At 31.2% G+C, this 18,021-nt stretch overlaps 1 protein-coding gene across 1 annotated transcript; it reads right to left on the reverse strand.

The window, feature by feature from the left end:
- Window positions 1–2,071: 2,071 nt before the first annotated feature.
- Window positions 2,072–15,387, reverse strand: LOC145750591 (ephrin type-A receptor 4-like). The gene is made up of 20 exons (XM_082566661.1): window positions 14,945–15,387; window positions 14,704–14,765; window positions 13,176–13,333; window positions 12,901–13,021; window positions 12,460–12,573; window positions 12,100–12,274; window positions 11,465–11,569; window positions 7,176–7,331; window positions 6,322–6,430; window positions 6,103–6,247; window positions 5,899–5,980; window positions 5,569–5,774; window positions 5,166–5,487; window positions 4,707–4,832; window positions 4,386–4,624; window positions 3,999–4,217; window positions 3,748–3,897; window positions 3,376–3,563; window positions 2,795–2,947; window positions 2,072–2,642 (listed from the first exon to the last, which is right to left on the reverse strand). Exons 1-20 carry the CDS (start codon window positions 15,018–15,020, stop codon window positions 2,528–2,530), a joined length of 3,021 nt encoding a protein of 1,006 aa, XP_082422787.1. The 5' UTR covers window positions 15,021–15,387; the 3' UTR covers window positions 2,072–2,527.
- Between the last annotated feature and the right edge of the window lie 2,634 nt (window positions 15,388–18,021).

Genomic DNA, 18,021 nt, shown 5'->3' on the forward strand with positions numbered 1-18,021 from the left:
AACTCACGCGAATTCTTTCATCACAATTACTCCTTGTTTGCCTTTTTTTGTCTTTTATTTTCATTGAGGTATACTGCTCCAAAGCGCCAACTAACGGCTATAATAATTTAAATAAATTGCGCAAATTCAGTTTTTTAACCCAACTTTATACGCATTTTATTATTAATATTAAATATAGCAAATAAATTAAAATAACAAAATATTTTTTAAAACTATAAATGATTGTTTTTTTATTGTTATTATCAGACAATGTCAATTGTTTACCTCATTGTTAACTAAACAATCAGGTTTATTAACTCAGGTGTTAAATTTTTCACTTTATTGTTTAATTGTCCTAATTCTTATTTCCTTCCTCTTAGTTTTAATCTTTAAACATTTTAGTAATTCATGATCGGGTTTGAAATTTTTGTTGAAATATTTAGAAAAAGAACCTTAAATTTTTGATGTAAAATTGTATTTAGTAAACTTATTAACTTTAGATTTATTTTCTCCTTTTACTTTATATAATAAATAAATACAGAATATACTAAATATTTAACATTTTAACTTAATGCTTTTATAATTAATTTTTCGTCCATTATTTTAATATAAATTTACTCTGCTTCCAAAAAAAAGATTAAATCTAAATCTTAAATAAATTTATTTTATTCTATTTGAAAAAATTTAAATATTTTAGTTTAAATACTTATTATAAGGAAGCGATTACAATAATTTGTTGTTGTTTGATCATAAATTTGTTTTTGTGACGCAATAAAATTGCCTATGACGTCACACTTGGGAACAATCGGTAGATTGTGATACGTTTTAAACCATTGTGTTTATGGGCGTTGATATAAATCAGTTATTTTTATTTATTTAATTAAAATTGTCGTAAAATTTGATTTTTAATTTAATTAAGTTATAAAAAAAACACAAAGATCAAATAAATATTTTATATTCGCATTTTTTTACAAAATAAAAATAATTTTTATAAAATTTAAATATTTTATGAAACTTATTTTTTATTAAAAGTTTTTGAATTGTTTTTAATGTTAAATAATCGAACCTTTATGTTAATGAAGGCAAAGAATGCCACGAGCCAAGTTAATTCTTGTTTAATGTGCAAAGATTAACGGATTAAGACAAAAATTTAAGTTTAATTTGTGTTAACAAGACTTAAGTAGTTGTCAGATCAGGTTTGAAACGGTGTGAATTTAAGATATTTAATATTTTTTGTTTAAAAATTTAGCATTGAATTTTCTTTATATTATTTGGTGGGTTTATTTATTAAATAACATTAAAAAATAAAACAGCGAGAATTCATTGATATTCTTTGAAAAAAATTGAATTTTGATTTTTCTTAATTTTTAACTAATTTTTATGTTTTGTCTATGTAATATTGATATATAATTTTTAATTTTTGACATTTTTTTTAACATTGATTATTAACATATCAGGACAGTGTTAAATTTATTTACATTTTTAAAAATTTTTCGTTTAAATTTGCTTAGGTTAGCCTAAACTTAAAATTTTAAGTAATGCTATTTAGTTTAAAATTTATAACATGAGGGAATTGTTTGTAAATATATTTAAACATGATTTTTAATTCACTCTATTGAATTCGATGGGGTAGTTATTACTTTTACAATAAGTTTTTAGATTTGAAATATTTAAGATTTTTAAGATAAGTTTTAAATTGTTTTTTTTTGTATATATCTTTATCCTCGATGTGGGAAAGTCAAATGCGCGACTTAAACATAGAGTAACATCAGTTACTCCGACCCAGTCTCGAGTTGCCTGTGGCAGTTTGGGATATTATAAATTATAATTGCCCGATAAATATACTGCTGATTAAGTGCTGGCTCAGCAGGAGTTCATACCGTTTATGGCGCCTTACTCAAGGGCACTACAGTATGGGAGCAGTGGGGATTAAATCCACGACCCCATGTGTGGTGTAGCAAGTGTTCTTTTCACTACACCACGCTGCCTGTTTAAACACACACAAGTTTTTTTTTTTATTTTAGTTTATTGTCGAACGCGACATTTCAATTTAAAAACAAATTTCTACTTTTAAGTGAAGAAAGCGGTGGTAACAAAAAACAACAAAAAAAAAAAAGAAAAAAAAGTGAGAAAAATAAAATAGTACGCTTCGTCGGACATAAGTCACGTGACATGATGTGTGACGTATTTAGCGTGTGGTCTGCCAGCAGAGCGTTGGTGACGTGATGGACAATAAATTATGACGTCATGGTGATGAAAAAATAAATAATTGTGACGTAAAAGTGGCGATTGTCATTTAATTGAAACAAAATATTTACAAAGTGACATTTTTGGGCACTTTCTAGAATCCACAAACAGTTTTGTAAATTGTGACGTCATAAATGTTATGGTTACAAAATAAAAAGGAACTTAAAGTATTGTCATGGAAGACAATGTTTATTGTTATTTAACAATAAGGTTCTTAACCTCGGGTTTTCATTAACTCTCTTGGTCTCTGTGACGTCATTCATTTTTACATTTGGGGGTTTTCCCTCTATGACGTAGGTGATCACACCGCGATGCCAACAATGTTGACTTCTTCAATCTTTCTTCTTAAAATTTGAGCTTCGCGAATAATCGTTGTGACGTCATTATGGTCAGTAATTCCCATTCGTTCGCATTCACTAAATAATAAAATTTAATTTTAAAAATTGGAAACTCTGAACTAAATTTAAATATTTTGTAAACACTGGATAAAACATTTGCGTAACACTGAAAGGAATATTTGGGAAACACTGTGCAAAATATTTTGGAAACACTGAAAGTAAAGTTTTACCTTGGGGTTAATCTCATTATTTGTTCAGCTGTGACGCAACCATGCCTCAACATTGCTCCCTTATGATGTAATAAATGCATCTGTTCTAACCATTGTCCAAGAGAGGAGAGGTCAAGGATTTCTGGAATACAATCTTCCTGATCTCTGAACGGTCTAAGAAAATAAAAAAATTAGTTAAAAATCAATTTTAAAATTGTTTCTTATTATGGTCTTGAAGATTTTGTTTTAAAGAAACTAAAGATTTTAGTTTTAAATATATCTGATTGTTAAGATCTAACAATGGCTAAAAACAACTCCATATTATTCCAAATCATATGTTAGGTTATATGATTTAATTGCAATTTTGTTAAGGTTTGGCATAAGAAAAACGCCTGGAATAACTTATATGGCAAACTACTATTTATAGTTACGATACCTAGTTGTGTTATTTTACGAAGGCTAAAAACAACCTATTGTCAAATAAGTTAAAGTCAAACTATTTCCTTGGCACCAGACAAACTAAGTAGTTTCATATCTTATTTCACAAGTTTTCCATGTTCATCCTTATTAGCTTCCCTTTTTATAAGCCTAACCATGCTTACCTGTTATTAAGGGTGTCTTTAAGGAAGTCGTCATCCTCCAGAAACTGTTGCAACAAAATTGAAATTTGCTCAAAACTCGGTCGACAAGTTCGCTCGCTGTTCCAACACTCCAACATCAGAGCATGAAGGGATTGGGGGCAGTAGCAAGGGGGTGGGAGTTTGTACCCACATTCGACAAAGTGGACGACCTGTAGATGGATAAGGTCATTACTTGTGATGTCATAAACAGGGCGAAAGTAATTGTTGTTACAGTATTGGACCTTGGTTACTTTATTACGTTAGGATATGTGACGTTATAATGAGGTGTGTTTGACGTCACCGTGAGGACATCATATTTTAACGTCACTTTGTTACGTCATAATGTGTACTTACGTCTTGGTTTGACATCTCCCAATAAGGTCTTTCCCCGAATGAGAGAACCTCCCACGTCACAATACCAAAGCTCCATACGTCACTCGATGACGTAAAAGTTCGTTTCGTTATTGCTTCTGGCGCCGTCCAGCGGATCGGAATCATTCCCCCCTAAGAATTGAAATCAAAAATTTTAAGTTTTTTTAGGTTTAAAAATTGTAACTTTTGCATTTTTTAACTATTTCTCCCAACTTCAAAAACTTTGAACTTACCCTTGTTGTATACATGGCCACTTCTTCTTCGCTAACATTTTCCAACACTCGGCTTAGGCCAAAATCTGAGACTTTGCAAATAAGTTGGTTGTTGACCAATATATTTCTTGCCGCTAGATCGCGGTGTACATATCCCATGTTGGACAAGTATCGCATCCCGGTTGCAATGTTTTGGAGGATTAAAGTCAGTTGGTTGGACGTTAGCTTGCCTTCATTTGCCTAAAAGTGAATGTAAAATGTAAATAGTGGCACACTGAACCCATTTGACATGGTTTTAGCGCTTTTGTTGTCAAAAATATGCTTTAAAAATTATAATTCTAATATGTTACTGCACTGAATGTTATAGTATATTTTGGAAGAAGAGTGTAAATTTTAACTTAAACTTACTCTCAAGTAATCATCAAGTGATCCATTCTCCATAAACTCAGTTATAATCATGAGAGGGCGACTCCTAGTGACCACCCCTTCCAATCTGATAACGTTGGGGTGATCAAATTGACCCATGATCGAAGCTTCGCTAAGAAAATCAAGTTTTTCTTGATTGCTGTATCCGACTTTTAAAGTTTTAATCGCAACACGTCCGCGAGATGGAACCAAAGAGCCCTTGCAAACTTCACCAAACTCACCTGAAAAAAATTAAATAAATTTAAAATTAACGTCAAAAAAATTGACATATTTTGAAAAAAATGATCCGAAACGTTTCCTTACCCCTGCCTATAACTTGTTCAATATTGACCATTTTAAAATCGATTTCTTTGGCGAATTCCTGCACAGCAATATAAGGATCTTCATATGTACTAGGATCGACATATGTCTTAGTGCTCAAGAGATCAACTGTGGGAAGAAATAATTTAACATTAAAAAATGATAAATGTTAAAGACATATATATAATGGAGGTTAGGGAGTGATATATATATGTCCAATTTATATGCCCACAAAACAGTTAATGATGCTGTTTGTTATGGGTAAATTATCACAGGCAAATATTAATTGAGAGTTGCGACCATATTACAACAATTAAATCCTGACCGTATAACGGACTCTCAGCTAGTTTTTATAAAGTCACAATTCTCTATATTTTCATTCAAACTTATATTTAAAAGTCACCTTTCTATGATTTTTTTTACAATTTTTTCCATTTACTTAACAACAAAATTTATATGTACCTGAGCTGTTAATATATCCTGGATATTTTTCTAAATCCGTGTTCGCTGCTTTCTTATATTGGTTTCTATGACGGCATAATATCACCATTAATCCAAGCGTTATCATCACAATACCGAAGATTCCCGCTATAGCGATTATCAAGTTCTCGTGGTCGGGAGGTGATCGCTCTGTAGCTCCGTCTAGTGGTCCTTCTACGATGACGTCATTATTTGAATCCGCGCTTAGGTGATGGTTTGGTGACGCGGTCACGTGATCTGGTTTGGTTCGAAACGCGGTCGCTCGACTGTAGAGCCCGTACCCAGCTTTACTTCTTGCTCGAACCTAAATCATTATGACGTCATTATTGCCTTTTTAATTAAGACTTAATTAATATGTTTGTAAAAGTACTGTGACGTCACAAACCTGCACGATGTATGACGTCGAAGGAGTAAGGTTGTCGAGTCTAAACGTGGTCGATGACGTCACGTTGTCTTGGATACCGTGAATGCTGCTGTATTGTACTTGGTAGTCGAGGATTGGTGATTTACTTTGTGAGGGAATTCCCCATTGAAGGATGACGTCACGAGTGCTCACAGAGATGACGCGAATTGGGGCGACAGCGGATGGAGCTATAATGACGTCAAAGTTATGTTAATGTTACGTAAAAATTAAGAATGTTGAGCATTTTAACTTTTATGTTGATGTTACGTAACAATGGTTATTAATTAATTAACAGTTAAGTAATCAACTTACCAGCTTGATTGGTTCGGATTCGAACCTCAGAATTTTGGGGTTTGATGCCGCTTACTTTTGTTACCCCGTTGTAAGAATATATCTAAAATAATTTAATTATGTTTTAACATAAAATAAAAATTAAACATTAGTTTAAAATAATTAAAAAGAGTGATGACGTTGCTATATAAACTTAGAGTGATGACGTAATAAGTTATGACGTACCTTGAACCTATAATGAGTTCTTGGGGTAAGGTCTCTAACGACGAGCTTAGTTCGGGTAATCCCCGTCTTTTTGGGGTAAAAATCCACCCCATCACTACAGGGTGAACACATTGAATAAGCGGGGTCACATCTTTCGCACAAAACACTAAAAATTTAAGTTTTTTAAATTGTTTGAATATTTCAAGAGAAAAATAAAAGTTTTGGATATTTTGAACCTACCTGTATGTTGTATCGCTCCTTCCACCTTGGTCACGTGGTTCAGACCACGTGATCGTCACAGATGTTTTGTTTACAGCGCACTCGGGGGTAACCGGTTTGGTTGGGGGTCCTTGAAAAATAAACGATTTTTGAAATTATTTTAAAAATTAATTTTGGTTTTTTTAATAAATTAATTTTGGATTTTTTGTTTTCATATGACCTTGTTATTCGGTTACTTTATGTGAAAATATTTTCTTGGATCGATTAAAATAAATCATGTCAAAATCTTAAGGTTAAAATCGATAAAGTTGCCATTTCAAAGCTTTTAATCGACTTTTATTGGCATTTGTCGCCATATTTGTGGTTAAAAATACTTTAAATTATGAACTTTTAGAGCGCTAATAGTATGCGTACAATGATTAAATATAACAAAAAGAAAAACACCTAAAATATAAAAGTAAAATGATTTAAATCTTGCTTTTACAATTTGACGTAATTAGTTAAAAGCATGTCCTACTGTGGGGATTTTAATTGTCATAATATGACCGGTGCACCAAAAATGTTAGTTTTTTAATTTTGCAGGCCTATACATAGTTATATTGTCTAATAAGATTTTTTATTTATAAAATATGGCTAAAAATTTTAAAAGTCCGGTAGTATGGTATACCGGTCAATGCGTCGGACTACGAGCCGAAAGGTTTTAAGTTCAACCCAAACCAATTCCACACTATTCGCCCTTAGGCCCGGCATTTACGGATAGGTTAAACACGTTCTTATAATATCACACCCTTACCCGTTAAAATATTAGAAACCTATCTCCTTAAAGGAATATAAAAAAAATTTAATGTTATTTTTTAATGAATTTTTTAACTTACTTGTACAGGGAACTCCGGGTCGATCTTCAGGCGCCCGAAAGAACCCGGAACTGCAAACACAGGAGGTGGATTTGTAACTGATGGTGAAACTGTTCTGAGGACAAACTTGACACATTTTGTTACCAGCTTCACTCTTGAATTTTCCCATTTCACATTCTACAAAAAAGGTAAAAATTTTATTTTCAAAGACAAATATTTCAAATTTTCCTTTTGCAAAATATTTTCGTGTTATTCAGGTTTAAAAGAATGTAAAAACCTTTTTAAATACCTAAAACTGATTGATCGCTCGGAATTATTTGTTTTTAAAATATTTGAAACACTTAAAATGATAAATTCCCCGTTTAAGATATTTATTCAGATGAAAAATGTTCAAATATTGATCAAACATGTTTATGAGGATAAATCACTTCGTCACGCCTGGTTTAACGTCAGACCACGTGACGTGTTTACAAAAATGTCAAAATTTTCTCATAAAAATTTTTTCATAAAATCTTGACAACTTTTCAACAAGTTTTAAAGAAATCTTCAAAGTTATTGACCCCCTTATAACATCTTGTTTATGACGTCACAATAGCTCGACGCTAAAGTGGGCAGCTGAATGTGACGTCAGATTGCGTCTGGGTAAATATGGGACGGAGACCGCGCGATATCAAAAGATGTCATTAAAATATCGAAACCGATTTTAACAATACTCTTTTGTGACGTCACTATTGCAGGAGATAATCCCCATTGTCTTAATCGCCACATTATCTCGACAGGAAATTAAAAATCTCCATTAATTTCGATCTATGCTGGTTATTAATTCTCGAGTAGCTCGTTGCTACGGCGACGCATGTCGTGACATCATCAAGTGACGTCATATTTTTCTATTTCTTAAATTATTTTAGGCCGGTGATGTCATTGTTAAAATTACTCCACAAATCGACGCCCACGCGTATTTGATTGTTAGACACTTCCATCGTCGACCCTGTTTAATTATGACGTCACAACCGTGCGAATTCCTTACTTCTGGGGTTTAAAAGAGGGTGAGTAAGTGCGATTCGTTCGTTTGAAGGTCACGTGTCACTGGGTAATTGTTTACGTCATAATCCAAGATTATTATGACGTAAAATAATTTAACATAGTATGAGCCACCTAATAACATATCCCAATAATCCACAAAATCTCTGGTTTCCTTTCCTGTTCGCTAACAATACCCTGTATATGACGTCACACAATGAAAATGGACATCAATCATCGGAATTACATTACACATCCCGTTTTAACAAAACAAACAGAATATTAAGATATTTGGGCGCAGGAAAGGGACAAACACAGTGAAAGGGTTATATTACTCCTGTTATAAGGATAGGAGAAATATTTGTGATGAAAATGTGGCGATGGATTTGTGATGATTTCAATAATAATTGTAATAAAGAAAATGTTTGAAATTTTGGCGTTGTAACTTCGGCCATTTTTTATTTTAACCAACATTTTTCTAACTTGAAAAACAAGAAAATTGGGGCAAATTCCAGGCGCCGACAAGCACTCGTATTATGCGCAAATAATAAACCCTTTTGTGACGTCATAAGTAACATGGAGCGTCTTTTTAGCAGTGGTTTACTTTCCGACAAAAGATTTAATTTTTTTCAAACAAAAACAAGGATTATGACTTAAATAAAAATTTCACGGCTATCTGGTTATCATAACCCCGCCTCTACGGATCAGGTTAAAGTATCAAGTTACTCTAAATCTGTGTTATTATACCAACATTAAAATATTTTCGGTTTAATTTAACACCCACGTGGCATAATCAAATCACACTACATTGTCAATACATTGTGACGTAACAATGCACGTTTATTATTGGGTTCGATGGTTTGATGAACGAACAATGAAAGATAATTAAAAGATTCGATTTATTTCTCGAAGAGCTTAACTAACAAGCGAGCAATTAGTAAAAGATCGCCGAGTTAAAATCGATTTTAAGTAAATATCAATTACATTTCGTTTGAAATAATCAGACCCATGTACACATATCAGTGACTTAACGGCCCTTAATTGGAGAAAGTAGACTCAAATAAAGGGCGGGATCGTTGTAACATCATCTGATTTCACTTATAATGTTATTTAATACCGTTTTAATTGTCAACATTTTGACTGAAAAGCGAAAAAACAATTTGATTTCTTTACAAAATACTCTAAAACATGCGAATGTGTTTGGGCTAATTGTGTCAACACAAAGCTGGTTGTGACGTAACAGAGACAATCTAGCTTACAAAGGAGTGTAGTGTTGCTAATGTTTCTTCCCACATTGGTTTAATATTACAGGAGTTTACATGTTCTAGAATACAACCATTATTCAAAAAAACATGGGAAAAATTCTTTGGGTTGGGATACAAAATTAACGGAAATTGAAAACAACAATTTGGGACAATTGTAAACCAATCAAACAGTTCTATTTAACAAGCGTGTAAAAATTGTTGTTTATAAAGTTTTAAAACTTTTATATCTCAATAACATTGCCCTAGCTTAAACTAATAAGCTTATCAATTGGTTGATTACAATTAGCATATTAAAATCAAATTAAATTTTAAATCAAACAGTTTTCAAATCCGAATTAAAAACGCAACCGTTTAAAATGTTTATTAGAACGAATTTAAAGCCTTCTAATATCAAAGTATAAGAAGCACTTAATACGGAGAAGTAAGCTAATGTTTTTATAAACATCAGACGAAATTTTCACGAGTTTCAAATCTTAAAACAGTTTTCAAAACTCGCACTTTACTTAAGAAAACTTACAAACTAATATAAGATTGAACGGTCACGTGTTCACCATAAGAGCCCTTTAAAATAATATTCCAGACAAATAGAAAATATTTAACTGTGAATTGTCAGTTTAACATTAAGAATTTGCTCAAATTTACTTCACTTTTCGCAATAAACTTTACTCTGAGAAAGTGGTTTAAAGGAACCGTCTTTCAAGTTTCGTAATTCAATTATTTATCCATTATAAACCACCAAGGGATTTGAAATTAATCCTTATTCGAGAAATAAACGCTTTGTTTTAACTCAAATTCATTCTCGAATAACCATAATGTAATAAAATGACGTCATAATTGAGTTGAAATTTAACAGAAACATCGAAATCTCGTCAAAAGGGCCTAGTTTTAAATCTGTTCCCAATATTTGCATTTTTACTTATTTTTGTCGCATTTTTGTTTGAACTTGAACTTATATAATCCCCCTAGTAACCCGTATTTTCGCATAACAACGGCCTAAGTTAAATTGAAAACTGTATGCTATTTTGTCCCTTGAGTATTAAGTTAAAAATCGCGCAAAATTGAATTAAAAATAATAAACACTGAAGTCGGGGTTAATAATATTCAATAACCAACAAATATGACTCAAATTAACCTCACATTTTTCAGATATTGAATCAATAAAATTTATTGGAGGTTTGTAATAACATTAAGTCGATAATACGGTCGTCCATTGTGCGTGCGTTATGATCTAATAATGTTCGATATCAAAACAACCATTATGACACGATTATATCCAACTGTGACGTCACAATACTAACTTGTCGATGGAAATTGCGATAAATTTATTCATTTCCTCGCGACAGATTTCGAATATTTCGGACAATAAAAACGCGGTCGTTGCGATCTAGGGTAACAAGGTCGATTCGTGACGTCATTTCCGGTTTACAAGATTATTTAGTTTTGTTAAAACTTGCAAAAAATTGGCGCGAATTTAACAACATTGCTGCATTCGTTTCAATAATAACAAATAACAATTGTTAAAATAGGATTTACAAAAGCCTATATGACGTAACAAACCAGGCATCTTATTACCAAATACCTCATATTGTTATGTTTTATCATTACGAACCTAATGTTAATGGCAGGTGTTTTTAATTAGATAAAAATGTATTTGATGGAATTAGGTTAACTCGAGGATGCATCTGCTAAATCCTTATAAGCTACAGCCGATAAGTCATCTGCCTTATAAGACTTATCTTAAAAAATCGATTGAAATTCACTTTACTAGGATTTTGATTGTCGTTTTTCGGAAATTTTAAAATGTCATTTAAAATACTTAATTTTACCCTAATTTAAAAACTAAAGGGGTGTAAACACTTATTATATACCTTACTTTAAAATCGATTAACTTATATAAAAACTGCAGGGGTATAAATACGAATAAGATACAGATCTTACTTTAAATTCCTAACGCTAAAATATTTACAAAGTGATCATAATTCAACTAACAGTGCTGCACTTGTTTAAAATGAGTTTTAAACTTACCTGTGCATTTGGTGAGATCGCTGTTGGGTTCGAATCCCGGCTCGCACAAACAACTTCCAGATGGAACTGACCATCTTCCCTCTCCGTTGCAATGTAGGCTTGGAGCTAGTTGGAAAAATAGATGGAATGTTTAGATGAGTTGATTTATAAGCGGGCTGTATTTGCACATTTTTTAAATAAGACTTTACGAAAAGGTTCTTTAAGATATTTCTTATATGTTGGCCCCCTGTAAAGAGCTTAGTCATTTATATTAACAAAATAGGCTGTGGAACATGTGAAAATAAATTTATTCAAAAATTTTGGACATTTTTTGTCTTGTTAATAACAGAACAAAAAATATTTTTATTGGGATTTTTCACAAATCGATTTTCAAAGTTTTTGCCTTTAAAACCTCCACAATAACGTAACATCACTTAATCTATGTATATCATGCCCAGACATAAACAACTGCTTTAAAAGTCGATTGTTTTGACAGTTGGTTAAAAGTCCTATTCCCACAGGAGGGGAATTCCCACCGGTAATTAGTGTTGTCGGATCAAATCAAAAACAATTCGAAAAATAATTAGCCTAAATTTTCACTCACAAGAGGATTCTTAAAAATTCAATTTATGACGTCATAATTATGAGTGACTTACCTGGTCCGTTTTTGGGTAGGATCGCGTTGTCCACGCACACACCGGTGACGTCGACTAATGACGTCATCTGAGGTCCAGTTATGGTGACAGGGAATGAAGCAAGGTTGTTGTATGCTTGAGGACATCTCTTGTAATATATACGAACGTATAAGATGGTCATACATGCTCCAGTATCCTATTTAAGATGGAAAAAAAGGGTTTAATTAAGGGTTTGGTTTGAAATCAATCGTTGATTTCCACCTTTTTGTAGCGATTAAATAAATTTTTATACTTTTAAGGCATTAACTTGTGTATTTTTCGAATGGATGTCAGATTAAATTATTAATTAGCATTAAACTGGTCTAGTAGTTAGTTTGTTACCTGAAAAGCGAGATAAAATCCCTTTTTATTTACTGGTGGAGTTATTATTCGAGTCTCAGTATTTACCCTCGTTCGGTCGGGTTTAAATCTCTCATCTGCTGCTATATTATCAACCTATTGGGGATTGAAATTAATAGTTTAAGGTAAGGGCTATTTTGGCTTAAACTAGGGGATTGGTATGCATTTTTAAGGTCTTACTAAAAGGTATTTTGTAAAAGGTTTTAATTTAAAATAAGAAGATTTTAAAAGGGTTTTAAAATGTATATCTTGTAATTTAAGTTGAGATATAAATTAAAAATATACCCCATAACGTCACATATAAATTTTATTAAGCATATTCTAACTAAATCCAAGCCAACTAAAGTTAATTTAAGATCAAAACATTGCTTTAAAATCCACATTAAATCACTCTACACCTCCCAATAACCACATTAAACCAACCTTGGTGTAAGTTTTAACATCCATGTGAGTTGACCTCGGGTCGTGTTCCATATTTGAGGGCAAGTAATAAAGATTAAAAGTTTCCTTGCACGAGACGATACCACTCAAACCTTCGCATGATCTAAATTTAAAGCAAGTTTAATTAAATACGAATGTAAGTTTATTAAACGGCAAGAAAACCTAAAAAAATGAATTTAAAAAAAAAAACTTGCAAAAACATATAATTGGGTCTTGATTCTGTTTTAAAACAATGACACATTCATGACGTCACAAACCTAATCGCGAACTTGATCTCGACGTAGATCCTTTCAGCTCCTTGTCGGGGTTGGAACGGGGTCCGGAGCCAATTATTTTGGTTCCGGGATCGAATCTTACAAACTTGGAAAGTTCTCAGGTCCGCTTCGTTCTCGTCGCTACTCGTTAACTCTGTCCACTGTGACGTCATAAATATTTAGTTATGATGTCATAATCAAAATGGTTTAGAATTTTGCGTTAAAGTCCTTTTGTAGTCTATAAAGTTTTTGGTTAAATGTGACGCCATACGGAAATTATGACGTCACAATCTAAAACAATATCCTCCAACGTTACTTGAACGATTTAGAAGGTTTTCTTAGCAACTCGGAAACCCGATAAGCACAGACACGCGCATATATGACGTCATAATAAGAAACATATTACGTCATAATAACCTGCAATTATTGCAGACGTGTGCTTAGAATAACACTTATTAGTATTAATTGTTAATTAGAAAAGAGTTAATTTCTTTATTATTAGTGATTTGTTTTGTTTAAATATATTTCCTTTTTGAATTTAGATTTTTTTTAAAGTTTTTCTAAGCCAATTATGTTTTGACACGAAGTTTTAAAAGTTTTTTGATTTTAAATTAAGGTTTATAAAAATTAAGTTGATTTTGAGATCATAAATTTAAGTTTTAAAAACAGTTTTATCGGTCTGATGTTTGCATTAGTTTTACCTTATTCATATTTTCTTAAATTTTACACAAAAAGACATGATAAAACGGTTTAGAATCACAAAACACGCGTGTTTGCCTTGTTCAATTTGTTGTTTTAAACTTATTTGTTCATCAAATGTTTTTCGGACACCAAGGGGGGCAAAATTTCACTTTTTAGGATAAATTTTTGTTTTGAACGAAAACGCTTACTCAGTTTTATTAATTTATTGTCGTATGAAGTTATATGTATAAAAATTGTTAATTAAACATTTAAATAAATTAAATTATTTTGATTTTGAATTGAAAGCGAGATATTTTCTTTAAAACCAAACTGTTAGTCATCTTTTCAAGTTAAACCAAGCGATAATTTGTTTGAAATTAAATATTTTCAACTTTCATTCAAAATTCTTTGATCTAAATTGAAAAAATTACCTAAACAGATTCCATTACAAATTAAAAAAAAAATTAATTAAAAAATGTTATTTTTGCAAAGTTTTGTGTATTTTGACTTTTAACAGCTGATCATTTAAAAAAAGAGTTTTAAAATAACTTTCGCTGTTTTTGAAATCACTCGATTGTTTCTCACTATGACGTCACACTGGTGTCGCGACATCTTTGATGTGGGTGCGAACACCGCTTTAATGGACGCGATCAATGCTCAGTGTGATACGTAGCACCATTACCACCGCGCTTTAGAAGGAATATGACGTCACAAATATAATTATCTTCGGATTAAGTTACATCTTGCGACTTTGACCGTTCCGCTCCAAAACGCTGATACTTATTAAAAAATTATGGCGTCACAATCCTTAATGAAAGTGACGTCATAATTAAAGTCGCGATTCACTTACCCCAGGACCAGAGGTTGGCCATCCCAGGTCTGACGTGGCGTTACGTGTATCCAGGATCACCTCTGTAACAATTAATACATTATGACGTCATAATTAGCATGGTAGCGACGTAGTCGTGGAAATCTCAAAATGACAAGAGACACAAAATTAAATATTAAAATCGAATTTATTATTAATGTTACTAGGCAACACATGTTTTTTTAAGTGACGTCACATTTGTATTAATGACGTCACAACTTACGTTCTTCGGCGTCGCAGAAATGATGAAATAATCCAATCGAGGTTAAAACCAGGATCAAAATATAATCCTTTTCCATTCTTTGTTGTGTTATGACGTCACTATTTGATCAATAAAACAAAAATATGACGTCACAATGACAAATATAATACTTGCGTTTTTCGGGTATAGACAATTAATTCTAGTATTTCAATATCGCTAAAATTAAAATAGTTATCTTATTTAGTTTTTAAGTTAATTCTGCCTGATATTTTTATTTTTTGATTCCATGATTAATAATTGAAATTAATTTAATTTTATAAAATCAATCAAAATGGTCTTCTAACTGTCTCGTTAATTTAAACAAACTTCCACTGTTACGTCATAATAGGAAACAATTAAATCTAAACTTTACGACTCCCTGGCAATAAACATTATCTTGTGATGTAATAAACAAGTTTGTGACAATACTAGCAATACAACTCGAATGAACTGTGTCTTGATCTGCTTAATATCAGAGTTCTAAAATTTTTTAAAAATTTTAGGGATTTGTATCTCCCTCTTTTTTCCTGCGGTTCTCTCACATCGCCTTTTTCTCTCTCTTCTTATTTGTTGATAGTCGGGGTATAGTGTTACCAAGCGGTAGGGTTTGAACTCCGTTTTAAAAGGAAATAAAACAGAAAATTCGACGCCGTTTCCTTTCCAAGTGTCGAAAATATTAATCTATTAAACACCGAGATATTGGGTATCAACTTTGACCTTTCTAGAACGGATAGAAGTCTTTAATTCTAGAACGGGGTGGTTACTTATTTTATTCGATTACAAGCATTTTCATCTGCAATGTTTGGTTTAACAAAATTAAATTTTGATATTTAAAATGTTGATAAAACATGTTTAAAATTTAATGACAAAGTTTAGACAATTTTTACTGTTTACGCAAATCAAGTTTAGGTAACAAATCGATTATTTTTATATATTTTTTAACAAAAATTAGGAGAATCTGCATTTATTATCTAAGTTTAGTGACCATGTTTCTTTTTAATTTTGGTTTTTCTTACATTGATAAAAGTAAATAATAAATACGATATACAATTAATATTACAACAATGCGACGGGAAAAAATGACAAAATCAATTTAATGATTTAAAACATGCCAAAAAGAATAATGTTTACATCAAGATTTTATAGCATATTATCACATGGTCATCAAAATGTTATAATAAACTATAAAATTTTTATGTAAACATTAATATTTATGGCATGTTTTAAATCATAAATTCCATTATGTCATTTTTTCTGTTGTATTATTGTAATATTTTTTATATATTTTTTTTATTTAAATTCATTGTAGCGCAAAAAAAACTTAATAATTAAATATAATAATTTCATTGAAAATAATTCTTTTTGCAGAGGCTCAATTTGTTTAAATTTAATTAAAGTCGTCTGCATCAGAATTCCAGTATTCCACACATAACACCTTAAAGACAATGCAGTTTACATGACCTCATAAAGGAATAAACAAACTTGATTGTTACGTCACAACGAACCTTGTTTACTTAACCGAGTCAAATGCAGATAAAAGGGCACCGGTAGCTAGACAGCCAGGGTTTGCTAATTAAGGAAATTAATTTAAATCTTTCCTAAATCTTAATTAATTATCTAAACTTAATTAATCTTTTTTAAATAAGTTTTAATATCTTAAATTTTATCTAAACTACCTTTAAAATTACATTTCTAGATCTAATAATTTTTAAAATGTTTACTGTTTATTAAATTAAGAATATTTATTATTATGTTTTAGGTTTTTAATTACCTGCAATAAACATATTATATCGATTATTTTTGTTTATTAAAGTAATCTACATCCATATACTTTGGCGTAAAATATTATAATTGTCTAGCCAAGTTTGAGAAGTTTTATTAATAATTTATGATTTGAAATACACAAAATGTCGTTTTTAATTAAATTGATTTAAATTCGTATTTTTCAACTGAGGATAACGTAAAATATTAAATGTGACGTCAGTTTATGGCCTGTGTACTGGAACGTAGTGCGTAAAACCATGCTTGATTTTTTAACACGTTGTATTTATAAATTTAATGATTTTAGATTATATTTATTTAGTTATATGTTAAGACTTATTAATAAGTTGTTATATACTTAATTAGAGTATAAACCCAATTAATTTTTCATTGGTATAAGTTTATTGTTTTGCTTTTTATAGTTTAAATATTCGATTAAAGATCACAGAAAATCTGAAAATAAAACCGGCAGCGTGGTGAGGTGGTAAGAACACTAAGCTTCACTACATGAGGTCGTAGGTTCAATTTCCACTTCCCTCATGCTGTAGCGCTCTTAGAGTAAAAGTAAAGTGCCATAATCCGTATAAATTTCCGTTGAGCCACAACTTTATCACCAGCAAAATTATCAGGAAATTATAATCTTTATCTGTTTATAATATCTCAAACTGTCAAAGGCAACTTGAGACTGGGTTGGGGTAAGTAATCTTACTCTATCTGTCTATGTTTAGGTTGTGCAGTTGACCTTTTAACATCGGAATAAAGATATATACAAAAAAAATATAAATGTGTCTAAAATTAAAACCAATTTTATGTTTTGTTTATAGCTAAGGGCAGTGGGCTTTAAATTAAAAATTATAAAAAACTGCTTTTTTGGTAATGGGACAAGCAACATCAAAAGTTGCACGAGAAACCAAATCAATTGTGAATGCGAGAAAGTTACGAAATAGTGACTTCAGTGCAAAAGTTTTAATAAGAAGATCACAAGGTCCTTCTGAACTTCACGAACGTACAAGACTTTCCAATTATCAAATTTTTACAACGTTGGGAGTTTGTTTGGTGCTTGGTTTCGGTGTTTTAATTGAATTAAGGTGAGTTTATCGGTTTATTGCAATTTCATAAATTGCCTATAACTAAATATAATAGCTTTATCTTAAAAAGTATTAAGTTAATATATACAACACAAAATTGAGTATATGTATAAATTGTTCGGGTATTATTTTCTATATCTATGTATTTATGTAACAATTAATGACTATTGCCTGGTTTAAAAAAAACTTGGTATATAACTGAGCTTAACA

Source organism: Corella eumyota, chromosome 4 (genome assembly GCF_963082875.1).
Source record: "Corella eumyota chromosome 4, kaCorEumy4.1, whole genome shotgun sequence".
NCBI classification, from domain to species: Eukaryota; Metazoa; Chordata; class Ascidiacea; order Phlebobranchia; family Corellidae; genus Corella; species Corella eumyota.